The 20,092-nt window shown below is 43.1% G+C and overlaps 1 protein-coding gene across 2 annotated transcripts in view; it reads right to left on the bottom strand.

Annotated features, from left to right (window-relative positions):
- Positions 1-20,092, bottom strand: part of nid2a (nidogen 2a (osteonidogen)) — a 158,424-nt gene that overhangs the window by 88,255 nt on the left and 50,077 nt on the right. For both annotated transcript variants that reach the window (XM_062054011.1, XM_062054010.1), the window contains exons 7-15: positions 18,371-18,503; positions 17,947-18,294; positions 16,346-16,457; positions 13,660-13,699; positions 13,250-13,359; positions 13,041-13,174; positions 12,800-12,911; positions 8,634-8,834; positions 8,325-8,555 (exon numbers count right to left, since the gene is read on the bottom strand). In XM_062054011.1, the coding sequence (XP_061909995.1) occupies positions 8,325-8,555; positions 8,634-8,834; positions 12,800-12,911; positions 13,041-13,174; positions 13,250-13,359; positions 13,660-13,699; positions 16,346-16,457; positions 17,947-18,294; positions 18,371-18,503 (1,421 nt within the window). The remainder of the gene's footprint in view (positions 1-8,324; positions 8,556-8,633; positions 8,835-12,799; positions 12,912-13,040; positions 13,175-13,249; positions 13,360-13,659; positions 13,700-16,345; positions 16,458-17,946; positions 18,295-18,370; positions 18,504-20,092) is intronic.

Raw genomic sequence — 20,092 nt, 5'->3', positions numbered from 1 at the left:
GACAAATGAGACGGAGCTAATGACAACAATAAAATAGCATTAATTAATGGGGTTAGTGATGATTACAACGTCAAGGCTAAGCAGACACGTCTCAGCAAATCCCACAACATGGCTCCCTTTTCGGAAATGACTTCCTGCGGGTTCCCAATATTCAACAACATATGGACGAAGTTAGACAAACAAAGACATGACACACAAGCACACAGTGTGTGATGAGTGAGCGGATGTGTGTGTGGTTTCCTTACACTCTGACTTCACTCTGACCACGTGTTCTTCCATGTAAATATTCCACAACTCAGTAACTTGAAAGTTAAAAGAGTAAAAAAGAAAAACTTCCCCAAGAGAATCTCCATGTTGTATTACCTCATTATCGGGCTTACATACATCCGCACAAACATGCACACAGTAAATGTCACAAACTTTCACTACAGAAAAATAATCCACAAAGCTGCAATAGCAAATGAAACAGAAGAAAAAAGAAGTGGGCGGTACACGTACATTCTGTAGATGCAGACATCAAGTTCAAATTGCTTTCCTCTCCTGAGGCAAGATCCTGGTGCTCACTTCTAATCAAGCCTTTGCCGCAAAAACGGAAAACTCATCGTGCACCTGGCAAAGATTTGTGGATTATCTTTTACATTCAGTCACCATTTTCTCATGCGCTGTGCATCATTAGAGTTAGGAGACATATTTTGTTCTTTGTTAGAAGCTTCCCACCTGTTGCTTTTCACAACATTCCATAAGAGCATGGAGTCAGGGCTGAGCAAGTAGGCTACCACAAATGTACTTTGAATTGAACAAAGAACAGCCGTTCCTCAACTTAAGAGGGTTTTTGAGATCAGGGATGTCTCTTGGTTATTGATAATGCTTTGAGTTGCGGCAAAAATCTGAGTCCGCCCTGAGATCAGTAGGTCGTGAGTTCAAACCCCTGTCGAGTCATACCAAAGACTATAAAAATAGGACCCATTGCCTCCCTGCTTGTCGCTCAGCATCAAGGGTTGGAATTGGGGTTTAAAAAATAATCACCAAAAATAATTCCCGGGCGTGGCCACCGCTGCTGCTCACTGCTTCCTCACCTCCCAGGGGGTGATCAAGGGGATGGGTCAAATGCAGAGGACAAATTTCAACACACCTAGTGTGTGTGTGACAATCATTGGTACTTTAACTTTAACTTTGTTGGCGTAGCAAATGTCACGGTGGACCTCGTAAAATCTGCCCAAAACATCTCCTTTTTCCTCGCTATTATTAGCTTATCACTGGAGATCAACATAACTTTGTTTTTCCAACCAAGGGAAATAAGAAAGTGAGTGTGAGGGAAAAAAATGGAGCGTATCCCTGCTTGTTTGACCTGAACTGAAGCAGAATGAGTCTAGCGCCAGCCAAGGATGTGAAAATAATATCTAAACGGCAGATATTTATCCATGAAAAAATGGAAAAGCTGGAGTCATCCCAGAGACTATAAAAATGGGACCCATTACCTCCCTGCTTGGCACTCAGCATTAAGGGTTGGAATTGGGGGTTAAATCATCAAAAATGATTCCCGGGCGTGGCCACCGCTGCTGCTCACTATTCCCCTCACCTCCCAGGGGGTGATCAAGGGTGATGGGTCAAATTCAGAGAATAATTTCGCCACACCTAGTGTGTGTGTGACAATCATTGGTACTTTAACTTTAACTTTAACTTTTGATGGTCTGTTTGACGGAGAAGCAGCAGACAGGAGGTACCATACAGATCCACTCTCCAAGGTAAAAGCTGTACATTAATATTATGCTATTTTTAAAGTATTATTTCATGTTTTGTTTGTACACAGCTATATCAACGGTGTATGTACTGTAGTTGTAATAACAAGCATTATATGCTGTGTGTATTTTGATCAATATTAAAGTGACTCACTGGATGGACAGTTGTCTGTTTGGTCCAGCTGGCCGGGGAAGTTTTTGCAAGTTGACTTAGGGTAAGCACACCTTTTATGTGAGCCTAGCTTGGCTCCAAGTTCCACATTGACACCGTCAAGTCACGCCGACCTCGCTCTCTCAGCTTCCGTCTGCTCCAACATTTCACCCTCTGTTCGGGCTCGCTTCTATAAGCAGCAGTTCATCCTCCGTATATTCAGCTTCGAAAAGATAAGGTTGTGAATCCTCTTTTGCCCCAAAATAGTCGTCTTTGTCATCTATTTCCATGTCTGCCATGATCACAACACACTCGCATCTTTTTCCGCAAGTTGGAATACACATTTGTTGCCGGAAGTCGGAACTGCGCTGCTTTGGAAACAGAAAAAAATGCCCTGAGGAAAGAAAGTTCCGGGAATGCATAAAATAACCAAAATCCAGGAAATATTGCACAGATTACCTAATTTTATGTACGGAGCCCCTAAAGCAGGGGTCTCAGACTCGCGGCCCGCGGGCCAATTGCGGCCCGCGAGACGTTATTTTGCGGCCCCCACCTTAATATGAAAGTTTAATGTTAGTGCGGCCCGCAAGTTTTGTATGAATGCCGCTTGACAGCGTTGTGTGCGGAGCTGAAGGAATCTACCAATCACGGTGTGGTATATGGCTCTGTGTGGTATATGGCTCTCGAGGGCCGAACATTGACGTCACTTACGTGATGCAAGCAGAGAAACGTTTTGCCGCTTTTCCACTAGACCCGCACGCGCTCTTCTTCCCTCGCTCGCCCGTCTGCTCTCTCTCTCTCTCTCTCTCTCTCTCTCTCTCTCTCTCTCTCTCTCTCTCTCTCTCTCTGTCACTATGTGTCTCTTTCTCTCTCGCTCCCTCCCCCGGCGCCGCTGTAAACGGTCCGGGCCGGGGAGACGAGCGGTCCGGTAGCTTCCGAAGCACTCCGACGAAGGACCGAGCGACAATACAAAACTGTGGTGCACTGGACCCCAGCTCTGATACTCCGACAGAGAGTCGCTGGGCGAATCAGACGTGTAACACGTTAGTCGTGATGTTAGCCCGTTCGGGGCTAATTGTGCTACCGTAACTGTAAACTCCACGGCGAGTCGTCGTCCCCCCCCCCCCCCCCCCCCCCCCCCCTTCCGTTGGCTCCAGACAGAGACGATTTTTGTTATTTGGGTCCAAAATACCCCTGCGTTAGTGGAAAAGCGGCAAATGAGTGAAAGCGACAGAAACGTTGCCATGGAGACGAGGGTTTTCTTACGTGCCTGGCTGCAGTCACACCGCGACACCTGTCCGTCAGTAATAACAGTCCCCGATAACCTGGACTAATTCAAACCGTTATTTGTTTTTTTTATTGTTTAATTTGCATTGCCTCACACGATGAACACTACATATATTTCTATATGACACTCCGGGAGCCGTCACTTTTTTGTGCCCGCTATCCCGGTACTTTCCCGGCTATTATCCGCCGACCGCCGTGTTGCTGTAGGGAGGAAAAGCGGAACGACACACATTGCGGAAATAACATTATACTCCGTGCGTCGGCTAAATACAAATATATTCCACAACCCCAAACATGTCTTTTTCGAAGCCTGCAGTGAAGAGGAAAGGTTAGTGATGAGCAAAGACAATTCCAGGAAAAGTGGGAGATGCAATATTTATTTGTTGAGCACAGGGGCACCCCGACGTGTCTTATTTCCACAGAGAAAGTTGCGGTGCACAAGGAATACAATTTGAAACGTCATTATACAACTAGACATGCTGAGGAGTATGCAAAATACATTTTTAAGAAATCTTTTCTTGCGGCCCAGCCTCACCCAGACTCTGCATCCAGTGGCCTCCAGGTAAATTGAGTTTGAGACCCCTGCTTTAGGGACTCCGTAGTTATGAATGTGTCTGTTACTACATTATATATATAGATAGAAATGTATAGTTCTGACTTGTGTTTCCTCGCAGATGTCTAGATTTCGACTGAGAAGCGGAACACTTGCAGCCATTTGGTCATTTTAAGATTGTTGATTTTTAGTTTTTGCTTTAGTTCAGGTCATTTTCTTTATTTAATATTTAGAATTTATTTTATGGACATTGTCGCTCTGCATGAACAATCAAAATAATTTTTTTCCCACTCATTACTTCTGTTTCTGCATTAGAGTCCAAGCTAAACACAAACCGCCCCAAACACTAACATTGCAACACTTTCTTATCCAATTCCCTATTTTTGTCTCAAGTGGTGGACGTTTAAAAACGCACAATTTGGTGCCGATCCAAATGATGGTTCTTTGGCATTCCCGTCCTCTGAGTCAGTCCAGTGATTCTCATCACATCACAGTGCAACTATTTTGCTTGGCAAACCTCCTCTTCCTTTAAATCTGTCATCCGTCATTGGATGGAATATAACTTCCCAGACACTGTGAGACCCGTTCATCCACGCGCGCACACACACATGCACACACACACACACACAAAGGCATGCACACACACATGCACGTACACGCACACAAGCACACACACGCGCACACACAGCACTTAACCCATGTTTACAAAACCCCTGATCCCCGAAAGCTGTTCCAGCTGTGCTCTTGGTGTGTGTGTGTGTGTGTGTGTGTGTGTGTGTGTGTGTGTGTGTGTGTGTGTGTGTGTGTGTGTGTGTGTGTGTGTGTGTGTGTGTGTGTGTGTGTGTGTGTGTGTGTGTGTGTGTGTGTGTGTGTGTGTGTGTGTGTGTGTGAGGGTGTGTGTGTCTGTGTGTGTGTGTGTGTGTGTGCAGAGTTGCACGTGTGCGTCTCGTATAACATTTATAATCAATGTGTTGACATACAGATGACAGAAATTTGGTCTGGTCTTCCAAATGAAAAGGTAAAAATAAAAAATAAAAATAAAAAAACATATATTGGCCTAAAGTGTAACAGTAAAAGTTTGAAGAGTGTGAAGTCAAGTCAAGTTTATCATTGGCTGAAGTGCTGTATTAACAGTTGCAGCTTGTACTCCACTAAAGAACGACAGCATGCTGCTTCCATCTTATCCACTTGTCTTTGTTTACCTATTTCACCAAGCTCTGAATTCTCCTTGGCTCTGAATTCTCCTTGGCACTATCGCTTGCCATAAACTGGACTTTCCTGCAGGGGCGTAGGAATAGGGTGGGACAAATGGGGACATGTCCCCCTCAATATTGGAGAAAGAAGCGTTTGTTCCACTCAAAAAAATATACCACTTAAGTATACGTGCTTTTATTTTGTAAGCACAACACAGTGTCATGTGCTTTCCTTAACCAGCTCTGAGAGAGAGAGAGAGAGAGAGAGAGAGAGAGAGAGAGAGAGAGAGAGAGAGAGAGAGAGAGAGAGAGAGTGCAGGCTGAGAGGATGACACTAGCAAGCACACGGTCTGTTGACAACGTTGCCAAAAATATTGTTTGTTTATAACGTCTTGCTGTTTGTTTTTATTTACATTTAGAAACCATGTGTTTTAATTCCGGCATGGTCACTAGTCTATTATTTAATTGCTAACTTTGTCAGTGTTCCCCGGTAACATCAACATTACCTAAAATGTTTTGTCATCCCTTTACAGATAGAAAAATGCACCACAAAAACAAAAAGAACCATCATGTATAAAATCATATTAGATATGATGTGTAATAACATCAACAGAATGATAGTACAAGAGTAATGGGGCAGGTGAAGTAATGAGGGAGCTCAGGTGAGGTCATGAATGAGTGAAATATATATTAGCCTGTTATTACTTTTAAAACGAACAATTTTAATTTAACATGAGAATAACTAATACATTCAGGGAAGAGATGGCAGTGTCAAGTGGAGCTTCAGGGTGTAAGGAAAGATTGTATTAATGATAATAAGAAAGGAGAACAGCTGACGACTGATGCCAGGTATATTTTTTTAAGGATACATTTGATTTGTTATAATTATTTAATAATTTCTACAGTATTGAGGGTTTACGTTATGTTTTAGGTCAAATGCTGATACAGTATATTACTATGTGTAACATTGTCTGTGGTAAATACAAACCCCAAAACCAGTGAAGTTGGCACGTTGTGTAAATCGTAAATGAAAGCAGAATACAATGGTTTGCAAATCCTTTTCAACTTATATTCAATTGAATACACTGCAAAGACAAGATATTTAACTTTAGAACTGGAAAACTTAATTATTTGCAAATATTAGCTCATTTGGAATTTGATGCCTGCAACATGTTTCAAAAAAGCTGGCACAAGTGGCAAAAAAGACTGAGAAAGTTGAGGAAGGTTCATCAAACACTTATTTGGAACATCCCACAGGTGAACAGGCTAATTGGGAACAGGTGGGTGCCATGATTGGGTATAAAAGCAGCTTCCATGAAATGCTCAGTCATTCACAAACAAGGATGGGGCGAGGGTCATCACTTTGTGAACAAATGTTTCGGCAAATTGTTGAACAGTTTAAGACCAACATTTCTCAATGAGCTGTTGCAAGGATTTTAGGGATTTCACCATCTACGGTCCGTAATATCATCAAAACGTTCAGAGAATCTGGAGAAATCACTGCATGTAACATTGAATGCCCGTGACATTCAATCCCTCAGGCAGTACTGCATCAAAAAACTACATCAGTGTGTAAAGGATATCACCACATGGGCTCAGTAACACTTCAGAAAACCACTGTCAGTAACTACAGTTTGTCGCTACATCTGTAAGTACAAGTTAAAACTCGATTATGCAAAGCGAAATACATTTACGAACAACACCCAGAAACGCCGCCTGGGCCTTAGCTCATCTAGGATGGACTGATGCAAAGTGGAAAAGTGTTCTGTGGTCTGACGAGTCCACATTTCAAATTGTTTTTGGGAACTGTGGACATCATGTCCTCCGGAACAAAGAAGAAAAGATCCATCCAGATTGTTATAGGCGCAAAGTTGAAAAGCCAGCATCTGTGATGGTAGGGGGGTGTATTAGTGCCCAAGGCATGGGTAACTTAAACATCTGTGAAGGCACCATTAAGGTACATACAGGTTTTGGAGTAACATATGTTGCCATCCAAGCAATGTTCTCATGAACGCCCCTGCTTATTTCAGCAAGACAATGCCAAGCCAAGTGTTACAAGCGTGGATTCATATTAAAAGAGTGCTGGGTACTAGACTGGCCTGCATGTAGTCCAGACCTGTCTCCCTTTTAAAAAGTGTGGCACAAAAGCCTAAAATACCACAACGGAGACCCCGGACTGTTGAACAACTTAAGCTGTACATCAAGCAAGAATGGGAAACAATTCCACCTGAAAAGCTTCAAACATTGGTTAAAAGGAAAGGCCATGTAACACAGTAGTGAAAATGCCCCTGTGCCAACTCTTTTGAAATGTGTTGCTGCCATTCAATTATATGTTAATGATAGGTAAGAAATGGATGGATGGATTACTGCTTGCAAATACATTATTTTGGCTTCTCAGAGACACTTCTTCCAACGAGCACTGTCACTTGACTCTGTTTCCCCAATCCAATGTAAGTACTTGTTAAGGGGCGGCGTAGCTCGGTTGGTAGAGCGGCTGTACCAGCAACTTGAGGGTTCCAGGTTCAATCCCCGCTTCCACCGTCCTAGTCACTGCCGTCATGTCCTTGGGCAAGATACTTTACCCACCTTCACCCAGTGCCACCCACACTGGTTTATTATTAAATGTATTATTATTATCATTAAATGTAACTCAGAAAATGGTTTTCACTATGTAAAGCGCTTTGAGTCACTGGAGAAAAGCGCTATATACATATAATTCACTTCACTTCACAACGTTTGACTATATTTCACCATTTCAGCAGTAACATGACCTCACTTAAACTACACACAGTAAAAAGTGACATGGCGTCAGACAAGGCGATGTCAATGTTTACCTTACAAACTATGAAAGAGAACAGCTACACCATGCACTGTCATCTGTGTTAGTAGAAATCTTTACATTTCAGTCATTTCACTTCAAACTCGAGAAAACATGTTGCAGTAAGTTGTAGATGGTTTTTATGTTTTAATAATTAATAAACACATACACATGCACACACACAACTACAACTGTAGTGTAAGTACCATTAAAAATCAATTCTAAATAAATCAGAAGTTACTTACCAGTTACTCAATACTTAAGTAGTTTTTCAGTAAATATTTACCCTTACTCAAGTAATTATTTGGATGACTACTTTTTACTTTTATTAGAGTCATATTACTCTAAAGTAATGGCACTCTTACTTGAGTACAACTTTGGGCTACTATACTCAGCTATTCAGTCTGTACCAAACCAAAGGTTCCATATCAAACAATGGGATTAAAAATACATACACTAGTAAATGTGTACAATGGTATCCAATGGACGAATGTTGATGTAACGAATGCCTGCTATTTCAGCTGTGCATAAGAACGCTAAGTAAACTTAACCCGCCATTCCTAACCCCAGCGGTTAGACTCACCTCCGACTGGGCTGATCTTGTTCGTGATGGCGTATCTCAGGATGCGCTCCTCCTTTACATACATGACAAACACTCTCTCCATGGTAATCTGCAGGGTCTCCACAGGGGGAGCCCGGCTGTCATGTCGACAGTCCCGGTAGGTGATGTTTTGCTTCATTTGGAAGGAGAAGGATTCAGATCCTTTGTCCGGTGAGACCACCGTAAACTCCCTCACAGAAGTAGACGTGGCAACTGGAGGCCAATAAGACAGATGCCGTTAAAGCTGAAGCACACTTCATGGTAGCTGACTCATTTGGTTATCATAGTTACCTGATGGGTAGTAATGGTAGGTCTCCTTAAAGGGGTCCATAGTCACTTCTGCACCAGGCGGTAAGAACGGCACGCTGCCGTTGAGCATGGTGTCCACGGTGAGGTGGTTGTGGTCATCAAGGCCTCGTCCTGTCTGAGTGATTGACAGTCGCTGATTTCCAGGGTAGAAGATGAGCTCCACATGACGCGTGAACTCCGCTCCTGGTAACAGTAAATATTAATATACATTATTTTTGTCAGTAAATGCTTCTTTTATCATCTTTATTATACATAAAGTCTGTAAACCTTGGGCCTACAGCTCGTTTTCTCACCTTGAAAAATAAACTAGATTCAATACTAATAAAATGTATTGTTCAATATAACACTACAGTTTTGCACATACTGTATTGACCTACTACGGATTGCTGTTCTCATTTTCAATGTACAAACATCCTTATTACTTCAGTTTGTGGCTCGTAAAATTAGACTTCACCATTAAATGTAATCATTTCAATTTAAAGATTTGCGCTCCTCCTTATGGCCCAGCAGACCCACCACCTGCAGTGGGATCCATGGGAGTCTGATGCTATGCGGACTGGGGAGCAGTCGAAGCCGAGTGCCAAATCGGGTTGTCATGATACGGAACGTCACCTCTCTAGCAGGGAAGGAGCCCGAGCTTGTGTTTGAGGTCGAGAGATACTGTCTAGATCAGTGGTTTTTAACCTTGTTGGAGGTACCGAACCCCACCAGTTTCATATGCGCAGTCACCGAACCCTTCTTTAGTGGAAAAAATAAAAATAAAAAAATTTAAAATTCAAGACAAAGTTATATGTTTTTTTTACTGGTGCACAAAATGTACCGTGCATGAACATCACCTTGTTCAAAGAACAAAACCAACACAGTGCATGAACTCACAACAAAATACACACCTGCAAATCAGTGTGACTTCTGCTGTTGCTTTTGAGGGACCAGTTCAGATATGCATGGCTTCACATTGGCAAGTGCCACTCTCATGTCATTTTCACAGCAAAGTCTGTTCCTTTTCTTCGTTTTTATGTCCAGCATCCTCGAAAAGGATTGCTCGCAAAGATATGTTGTAACAAATGGTATAAAAAATTCCAGGGCTTAAATAATAACTGGATACTTTTCCATTTGTCGACACCAAAATGTTGAGAGCGTTGTTGTTCTGAAAAGTTGCTGTTGAACCTGGCTCTGCTGAATTTCAATGATTTCGTCGAGGTATTCATCATTGACATTTGCTGTCTCAACAGCAAACTTGAACGGCTGTCTCACCCATGCTGGATATGACTCTCTTGTGGGGAAATATCCGTCAAGAGACTTTGCAAGCTCATCTAAGTGTGTGGCAATTGTTTGCTTCAGTTCCATGGGTACAGAAATGTCTCCAATTCCAGACACATCTCGTCGCTCACATGTGCTCCACTGAATGCTCAAGAAGTTTTTGCGTTTGCGCACGTATATGGAAAATTAGAGGGAACATTGTTTGGGGGTATTCATAATACGCCGATAGGGAGAAGTTTTATTTACACAATGAGTCGGGTGTGTCTTGACCTCCGCGGTGGAGGCTCCGCCGAACCCCTGAGGCTGACTCACCAAACCCCAAGGGTTCGATCGAACCCAGGTTAAGAACCACTGGTCCAAATAAAGTCTGGCTCACCTCAACGCACAGCATAGGCTCTGAAACCAAACTCCTTGAGAGCATGTTATTAGCGTCCCGGTTTGGCGCCTGTGTGTTGACATCATCCCCAGTGAACGAGAGGGTTATCTCCCTGCTCCTTCGGATTGGGGGACAGGCTCTGACTGTGGTTTGCACGTGCACGCCAAATAGCATTTTGTAGTACACAGCCTTCTTGGGGACGCAGGGGGGAGTGCTGCAAGGCGTCCTCTCGGGGACTCGTTTAGCTGGGTGACTTCAGCGCTCACGTTGGCAGTAACAGCAAAACCTAGAGGGGTGTGAGGAACGGCCTGCCCGATCTGAATCAGAGTGATGTTCTGTTATTGGACTTCTGTTCAAGTCTAGGTGTGCGTACAAGTGCACGTGGCACCAAGCACACTAGGTTGCAGGTCAATGATCGATTTTGTAGTGATATCATCAGATGTGCAACCGCATGTCTTGGACACTCGGGTGAAGAAAGGGTTGAGCTGTCAACTGTCAACTGGTGAGTTGGATCAGGTGGTGGGGCAGGATGCCGAACAGACCTGGCAGGCCCAAACGTTCTACCAAACATGGCTTGCTTGTGGGACTCCCGTAGCAGCTGACAGGTCCCAAAAGGCCTAGCAAGCCGCGGCCTCTGTGGTAGTGGAAGCAAAAACTTCAGGGAGACCATGACCAGCGTTATACCCTCGCTAGGGTACTGGAGGTGGCATGGTAGTTTACTCAACCAGTCCATATGTGTTTTGTGGATTTGGAAAAGGCATTCAATTGTGTCTCTTGCAGTGACCTGTGTGGGGTGGAGAACGGGGTCCAGAGTCCGTTGCTATGGGCCATTTGGTCCTTGTACAATCGGAGCAGGTGTCTGGTTCCCATTGCCAATAGGAAGTCAGACATATTCACAGTGGATGTTGGACTCGGCCAGGGCTGGCCTTTGCCACCGGTCCTGTTCATGAGCTGAATGGACCGAATTTCTAGGCGCAGTCATGGTGTGGTGGATTTCCAGTTTGGTGGCTAAAGGATCACATCTCTACTTTTTGCAGATGATGTGGTCCTGTTGGCATCATCAGGCTGTGACCTCCAGCGTTCGCTGGGGTGGAGTGGGAAGCTGCTGGGATGAATATGAATATAAATATGAAGCCCCCCCCCTGGGTTGGGAGTGAGTTTCTGCCTCAAGTGAAGGAGTATCTTGGGGTCTCATTCACAGGTAAAAGACAAATGGAGGGTGATATTGATAAGCGGATTGGTGCAGTGTCGGCAATGATGCAGTCACTGTCTGCAGTGATGCAGTCACTGTGAGAAGAAGGAGCTAGCCAGAAGGCAAAGCTCTAGATTTACCGGTCAGTCTAAGTTCCTACCCTCACTTATGGTCACAAGCTTTGGGTGACGAGGTCGCGAATACAAGTGGCAGAAATGAGTTTACTCCTCAGTATGTCTGGGATCACCCTTAGAGATTACGAGCTCGGTCATCTGGAAGAGGCTCAGAGTAGAGCCGCTGCTCCTTCACGTCAAGAAGAGCAAGCTGAGTGCATCTGCTACGGATGCCTCCTGGACGCCTCCCTGATGAGGTGTTTCAGGCATGTCCAGCCGGGAGGAAGCTTTGGGGCAGACCTAGGACACGCTGGAGAGATTTTGTCTCACAGCTGGTCTCAGAATGCCTTGGTGTCCCCCGGGTGGAACTTGAAGAGGTGGCCGGGGACAGGGAAGTCTGGGCGTCTCTGCTTAGACGGCTGCCCCCGCGTCCCAGACTCGGATAAGCAGCAGAAATGGATGGATGGATGCTTCTCCTTATCCCAATTGCACTTGTTTTAAATGTACAATAAAACTTAAAAAATAAAAACTGTTAAAATGGCCACATTAGTTGAGGTCACTCCTGTTACATTCAGTCCTCTTACTCAAATGATTCGTTTTCATCTTAGAGAAATTGTACAAAAATCAAATAAAGTTGCCTGAGATGGACCAAATCACATTTTCAGTAGTGCAATATGTGTACTACCATAGTTATTGTTGAACAATGAGAAAGTTATTTTGAGAGAAAAAAGAATGGCTCATATACAAATATATTCAAATATTAAATTAAAAGAAATAAAAACAATTGAAATTATTTATTTACAATTTACAGTGTATATTAAATGTACCGTATTTTCCGCACTATAAGGCGCACCGGATTATAAGGCGCACCTTCAATGAATGGCCTATTTTAAAATTGTGTTCATAGATAAGGCGCACTGGATTATAAGGCGCATAGAATAGACGCTACAGTAGAGACTGGGGTTACGTTATGCATCCCGTAGTTGCGAGACCTGTTGTGGCTCAATATTGGTCCATATATAAGGCGCACCAGATTATAAGGCGCACTGTCAGCTTTTGAGAAAATCGGAGGTTTTTAGGTGCGCCTTATAGTGCGTAAAATACGGTATACCGGTACATTTTTTCTGAAAATAATTCTACAGTAAATGCATATTTTTTTCTCATGCGTCTTGACTTCAGGTTACATTTTCAGTATTGTTTTTTGTACCTGTAGTTTTGAATCCGGCTTGGCTATTGGGCAGCTCCAGAGCAAACAGCCATCCAAACAGCTCTCCAATTGGTGCAGCCGGCATCAAGGCCCAACCCACTGGCTCAGGGATCTAACCAATTACATGAAGCCCAGCAGAGAAACCAGGAAATGAAATATATATGATGGCAATTTTTTGAAAAATTTGATAATATTTTGCTGGTTTTCAGTATGCATAAAAACACTAAGAAAATATTTCTACCTCGCTGACGGCTGTGTACGCCCTCCCGTCTCCCACCACGATGTAAGCGTGGAGATCGATTTGGTTGAGCTCCACGGGGGTCATACCCACTATCACCGTCCCGCTGAGCTTGCCACTGACACGTTGGGGGGCCGCTGAAGACCAGAAACAAGATTTGAAAAGAGTCCACGCTAGTTGTGTTCTCAAAGATATGACAAGAGAGGACTTACCCTTGGGCAGACAATGACGGCCATTTCCGTAAAATCCAGGTTGACAGTGACAGCAAAAGCCTGTAGCGTAGTCAGAACAAAATGCATTCTGGGAACACTGCTGCTGGAACCTACAACAAATAGCATGGATTTCCAATGACTATTGTGTTAGCCAGATGACAACAGTCATTTATTGATCTTTTCATTTAGAATGTGTCTATGCATTGTTCTCTTATTTAACCAATATTATTATCTTATTTACATGATTGCTGTCTGTATATGAGGAGCTTTACCATTCATAAAATTACCCATATTTATTATGACTTTGTGGATTTTTTAGCAGCCGTTCTACTGTTATATATTGAAATGCAACTGGAAGAGCGATTGCAACGCTGAAACACTACAAAATGTCATTGAAATCAACAGCCTACCTGGCACATGTTTCCTTGTTCTCAGTGGTGTACTGGATCACTGATAAGAGACAAAAAAATATATTTGTCATATTAGTCATAAATTAATATATTGTTTATGTACATTGTGTTAAAAGTGTTGCTTTGATGCTTGCTCATGACCGTGATGAGTTTTTAAGAGTTTTTTATTGTTCTTCATTCGAAATAAGACTGGATAGACAGAAAGGAGGATGCTGCAAGAACATGCTGGAAGGAGTTTGTAGACACACACACACACACACACACACACACACACACACACACACTATGGAGTTAGCCTTCAATGTATTTCTTGTAAAGGGTAAAAACGAGTATAGGAGCTGGAAAAACAAGAAGCAAAAAACCAAGAGAGGAGGACAAACACACACACACACACACACACACACACACACACACACACACACACCCACACACACACACACACACACACACACACACACGCAGTAGCAACCTGCCTTAAGTGCACTTAAAATAAAAAACTGGTAAGTGTTTTTAATTGTGATCATTGTGTTACGACATTTCGTGTTACGACGTTTCATGTTACGACGTTTCGTGTTACGACGTTTCGTGTTACGACGTTTCGTGTTACAACGTTTCATGTTACGTTTTGTGTTACGATGTTTTTTGTTACGACATTTTTTGGTAGGACGTTTTTTGTTACGACGTTTTGTGTTACAACGTTTTATGTTACAACGTTTTATGTTACGTTTTGTGTTACAATGTTTAGCATTACAATTTTCGCGTTGTGATGTTTTGCGTTACGATTTTTCTCATTATGATATTTCGCATTTTGGGCTATGTTTTTTGACGTTACAGTTCACGTAGCGGCATTTCATGTTATGACATTTCGTAGTACGCTGTTTTTTGATACGCTGTTTAGTGTTATGTTTCATGTTCCGTTACACGTTCCGTTTTTTTTGTGCTGCAATGTTTGTGTGGCGACGTTTTGGGTTACCATGTTTCAGGTTACGGCGTTTCACTAACATGTTTGGCGCTACGACGTTCCGTGTTATAATGTTTTGGTGTTCTAATGTCTCATGGTTACATTATTTCATGGTTATTACTCCGTTCCATAAATGATCAATACTGCACAAAAACAAAAAGAGAACTAGTTTATAGTTGAAGATTACATAGTCGCATGTCCCTATACTGAGAAAGGACATAATTTTGTTTATTGTGTGTGACCGAGGATGGAGAAAGGAAAAGTGCAAGTAAAAAAAGTATTTAATGTTGATCAAGCAGGTGCAAACAGAGCAGGAATGAGGACAGAAAATGAACATAAGTGAGCTGAAAACAGAAGATGCAGTGTGATACAAAGAATACAGAATCATCCTAAGAATATAAAACAAGCAATTGCAGAAACAAACTGGCACAGGTTAAGGACAGTCTGACTCAATCCACCACAAAGAAACAGCCAGCTCAATCTTCTTCTAATTCTTGTTTTTATTTTATGGTGACTGCCGCTCAAAAGGAATGCACCTCAGGAAAAATCCTCCTGAATACTCATCAGTGACAAAGTGATGACACTGGGTTTAAGAACTCTCCAGAGGAACCATTCCAGACAGGTGAGCATCCTGATTGCTAATCATCAACAGGTGAGGCACAAACGCTCTCAAGTAAGGGTCAAGTAACTGCCTCGCGCGTCACACAGGAAGCATGATGTCAAAATAAAATGGAAATCAATACAAAACTCAGAAATAAACACTAACAAGTCAAAAGAGTTGTGGGGAGTGCGATAATTTTTTCCGTTAACTTTTTTTCCTTCATAATGTCTCCTAAGTGTGAGGCAGATTTATGTGATGGCAGTATACTTAAAACAAAAGAAAAGTAATGAAAAATGAAACCTGGTAAAATGTTCAGAAATCAACATTGGCTGCATGCCTGGTCAAAGCCAGACTTTTCTCTTTTTTACTGTTTCATGTCATTCTTGTATTTCATCTTTTATTACTGTAATTTATATGTACTTCATGTGTTTTGTGTAGTGTCACTGACTTGGGTGTAGCTCAGCTATAAGTACGAATTTAGAACACCACTTACATCACCATCATAGGAACGGAACTCATGCGCTGACTGAGGACGTTTTGCATGCTAGTGTCATGTGTGTAGCCCAACTCACTTTTATTTTGGTCAGGTTCTGTTTTCTGTCTGCCGTTTCCTGTCCCCTGCTCTGTTTGCAAGGCTGACAGGGCGGCAGAACAAAGCCGGTGGACGCAATCAGCATATCGTTACGTTTTATAAGCACTGTGTCCTCGCCAGGAAGACGACAGATTATTCATCATAATTTTCCTGTGTTGATTAGCGTTCTCTATTCCACACAGTCAGGCTATTTTGTTCATTTATTTTGAAAAGTACAAGGTTACTTTTTTGATCAATAAAGACGAAGGCACAACAGTGGAACTTGTTATGTTATTAGAGTAAGAGAGAAGGCTTTGTACCGTTCCCAAGTCAGAAAAAATATATTTTCAGTTTTATTTAAGGCAAGGGACATTAGGACACACATGCATGCAGATGACTAACACTCACACACACACACAAACACGCTTGGGAGCTGCACAACAGCAGTATTGTAATGCAGCTGCAGAGGGCGAGTTAATGGTTCCCCTCTCAGCCATAACCTTCTCACACGGCGCAAGCATACATTTTTGTGTACAGTAGGTATTAGTCTTACCTCCTGTGTCAAAGTCAATGTCATCTTCGTCCACACTGACAACATGACCCCCAGGGGAGAGTGGGGGCTGGTTTCTGTGAGAGGGGTACAGGTCTACCACCTCCACAGGAACCTACGAGAGGCAAGAAAAACTAAGTTTATTTCTGAAAAAGCTTCCAGAAGCAGATGTTAAGCGGCGACCAACTTGACATCTACCAAACATTTGATCTTTATCATTGGGACCATATTTTTGAACGGATCTAGCTTTTTACAGTATTGTTTGATGTACTATTCCACAAAAATAGGAGAGAAGAAATTAGCTAGTTTTTATTCAAGATTACATTTTCTTGACCAATATTGCCACCGCTACGTTGAACATTTCTGCCAGTGGGTGCTCGGAAGAGCGGTAAATCTGACGCTACTTTTCTGAGCATGCACGGTTTTTGCTTGGTGGTGAGAAAGAATTTGCCATCTATCCCACGTGCGTGCTCTCCATTGTCCGTGGGTGCTCGGGCCCAGGCGCCTATGCTGGTATGCATTTACTTTGAGTAATATCGACATGAAAAAGCTCAAACGCTTTATATTTATTTTTTATTAGGTATGTGTTATGGCTTAAGCTCCTGCCGCCACACAGCCTGCCGTGTGCTCCTCAGAGCGCGCCTCTGGACACGCCCAAGGGCGTTCCTCTCCTGCTGCGGCCGCGCCTCGGAAATCAACACACCTGCCGCTGATGAGAGCTCCTTGTCCTTCATAAGCCAGCGTGTCCTGCGTTCCAGTGCCAGAACGTAGCTCCTTGTCTTCGTATAGTAAGCCCTACACGTCTCTAGCTCTACTCGCCTGTGTTTCCTTGTTCTCAGTGTTTCCCCCCCTCTGTGCTCATTGTGTCCTGCCCTGTGTCGTCACCCTGCAGTTCCTCTTCGTTCCCTGGATTCGTGCTGTGTCTCTCGTCTCCCCGGGTTTCCCCTTGTCTTCTTGCTGCCTCCCTGGATCTCGACCCCTCGCCTGGACACGGACTCTGATGCCTCGCTCCTGCACCTGACCTCTTGCTTGCCCACGGACCTCCGAGCCTGCCTTGCCCCTTCTGGACTTCCGCACCTCTCACAACACGCACCTTCAACATTGTACGGTAAAACTCACCAGCTAGACGCACCACATAGTCACACCATACATGTTTGGATTTATTACACACGTCATTTTATTATATTAATAAATATGCCTCAGGCTAAAGGACGCCCCTGCCTCAGTGCCGTCTTCTTCTCCACCGTACGCAACAGTATGGATGCATTCTTATTTTGATAATTTTCAAATTTACAAATTGTTATCTATTTTTTTTTGTACTTTAGACTTACCTGCGTGCAATTTATATGCTTCATTTTAAAAATTGCTAAACAGTTGTAACACAAATTAAGCAGTTTTGTTTTGCATTTTGTTCTCTTACCCAAAGTGAACCAAACAGTGCCCGAACTCTAGTGAAAATATTTTGCTCCCCTGAAGGATTTCCCACAACATGACTCAAGTTATGATTTTTTTTTATCATTTCAAAAATCACCAAAAAAACAACTCCAGGATTTGTGTGGTTCATTATTGGCTTAAAATGATTATTATTTATTATGAATAGTTACCTGAGGTTTCTGCCCATGCGACCGCTGATCCCCTCCATCTGGGATCATATCTCGACGAGGATGAGGATGAGGAAGGTACTGGCTCTCGACACTCTCTGAATTGTGTCTGGGTTCAGAGGTCAAAGGTAAGTCTTGGCCACTATGTGAGGCCTGCCGAGCCGAGTCCTCGGACGCTGACGAAGGAGGGTTCGAACTTCTTGGCTGAAGGGATTCATTAGCGAGCTCTGGCTGGAATTCCAGATCTTCACCAGTAAGAGGGTAATCCTCCTCTTCCTCTTCGTTAGCAGGGTCAAAGTTACTGCTGTCTGTGTACTCTTCAGAGTCGCTGTACTCGGGTGTGGTGGTGTCCTGGCAGGAAAAAACACACAGACGTTAATGTGAATGATGTTGTATGAAACATGAATGAATGACAAAGAGAAATTACCAGAGGCAAGGCATGTTCTCTTGGTGGCAATGTAGAAAGGAGACCACTACTAGACGCAGGCACGATGTTTTCGAAAGAATAGTAGTTCCCGGTGTGGAAAAGCCAAACGCCTGGAGTTCCCGTGTTGCCAGCCCTTCAACGGACCAAACATCAAACCGTCACTTGAGTCCAGAGGAGATGTGTAGCTTCTTGACCTAATGCTGCTCGCCACATTTCCATCACTAGTACTTCCCTTTGATACAGTGCACATATTTTGTGAGGGGACCAAAACAACTACATATTAGCACTAGGTGTGTAACAAAAAGTCAAAAACACAATCCGGCACATACATCATCGGCACCTTGGTACATACTGTAAGGGAACAAAATGCAAAACATAAAACTGCTGAGCTTTTGTGTAAACTTCTTTCACGATCCATGATTTTTCATGCTTAAAAATGAACTGCTGCTGGCAGGTTATTCTGTCATAAATGAAATACAAAATAAACATATGGATATAGAATGAAAGGAGCGATCAAATTACGTTCATTCCATTATGTGGCTATATGTGAGCGCACGGAATAAGCCAAACCACAGAATACCTCAATTCAAGCGTGTCGAGAGAGGAATCGTGCCGTGCTTGGCTTTTTAAAGCATACTCTACATGTTTTTTTTCTAAATTAGGTTAAAGGCCTACTGAAATGATTTTTTTTTTATCTAAACGGGAATAGCAGATCCATTCTATGTGTCATACTTGATCATTTCGCGATATTGCCATATTTTTGCTGAAAGGATTTAGTAGAGAAAATCGACGATAAAGTTTGCAACTTTTGCTCGCTGATAAAAAAAGCCTTGCCTGTACCGGAAGTAGGGTGACGTCACAGGAGCTAGTATTCCTCACAATTCCCCGTTGTTTACAATGGAGCGAGAGATTCGGAGCGACAAAGCGACGATTACCCCATTAATTTGAGCGAGGATGAAAGATTCGTAGATGAGGAACGTTACAGTGAAGGACTAAAGAGGCAGTGATGGACGTATCTTTATTCGCTCTGACCGTAACTTAGGTACAAGCTGGCTCATTGGATTCCACACGCTCTCCTTTTTCTATTGTGGATCACGGATTTGTATTTTAAACCACCTCGGATACTATATCCTCTTGAAAATGAGAGTCGAGCACGCGAAATGGACATTTAAAGTGACTTTTATCTCCACGACAATACATCGGTGACACACTTAGCTACTGAGCTAACGTGATAGCATCGTTCTCAAATGAAGATAGAAACAAAATAAATAAACCCCTGACTGGAAGGATAGACAGAAGATCAACAATACTATTAAACCATGTACATGTAACTACACGGTTAAAAATTCTCAGCCTGGTAAGCCTTAACAATGCTGTTGCTAACGACGCTAAGGCTAATTTAGCAACTTAGCAACCGGACCTCACAGAAATATGATAAAAACATTAGCGCTCCACCTACGCCAGCCAGCCCTCATCTTCCCATCAACAGCCGTGCTCACCTGCGTTCCAGCGATCGACGGCGCGACGAAGGACTTCATCCGTGGGTTTGGCGGCAAGCATCGGCTAGGCGTAGTAAGTAGTCCTTGTTGTGTTGCTGTAAGTATTGTACTTAGCCGCTAATACACTGATCGATCCCACCTACAACGTTCTTCTTTGCAGCCTCCATTGTTCATTAAACAAATTGCAAAAGATTCACCAACACAGATGTCCAGAATACTGTGG

Source organism: Entelurus aequoreus, linkage group LG07 (assembly GCF_033978785.1).
Source record: "Entelurus aequoreus isolate RoL-2023_Sb linkage group LG07, RoL_Eaeq_v1.1, whole genome shotgun sequence".
Lineage (NCBI taxonomy): Eukaryota > Metazoa > Chordata > Actinopteri > Syngnathiformes > Syngnathidae > Entelurus > Entelurus aequoreus.
The sequence above is the reverse complement of the archived record's forward strand: the minus strand, read 5'-3'. Positions and strand labels throughout refer to the sequence as shown.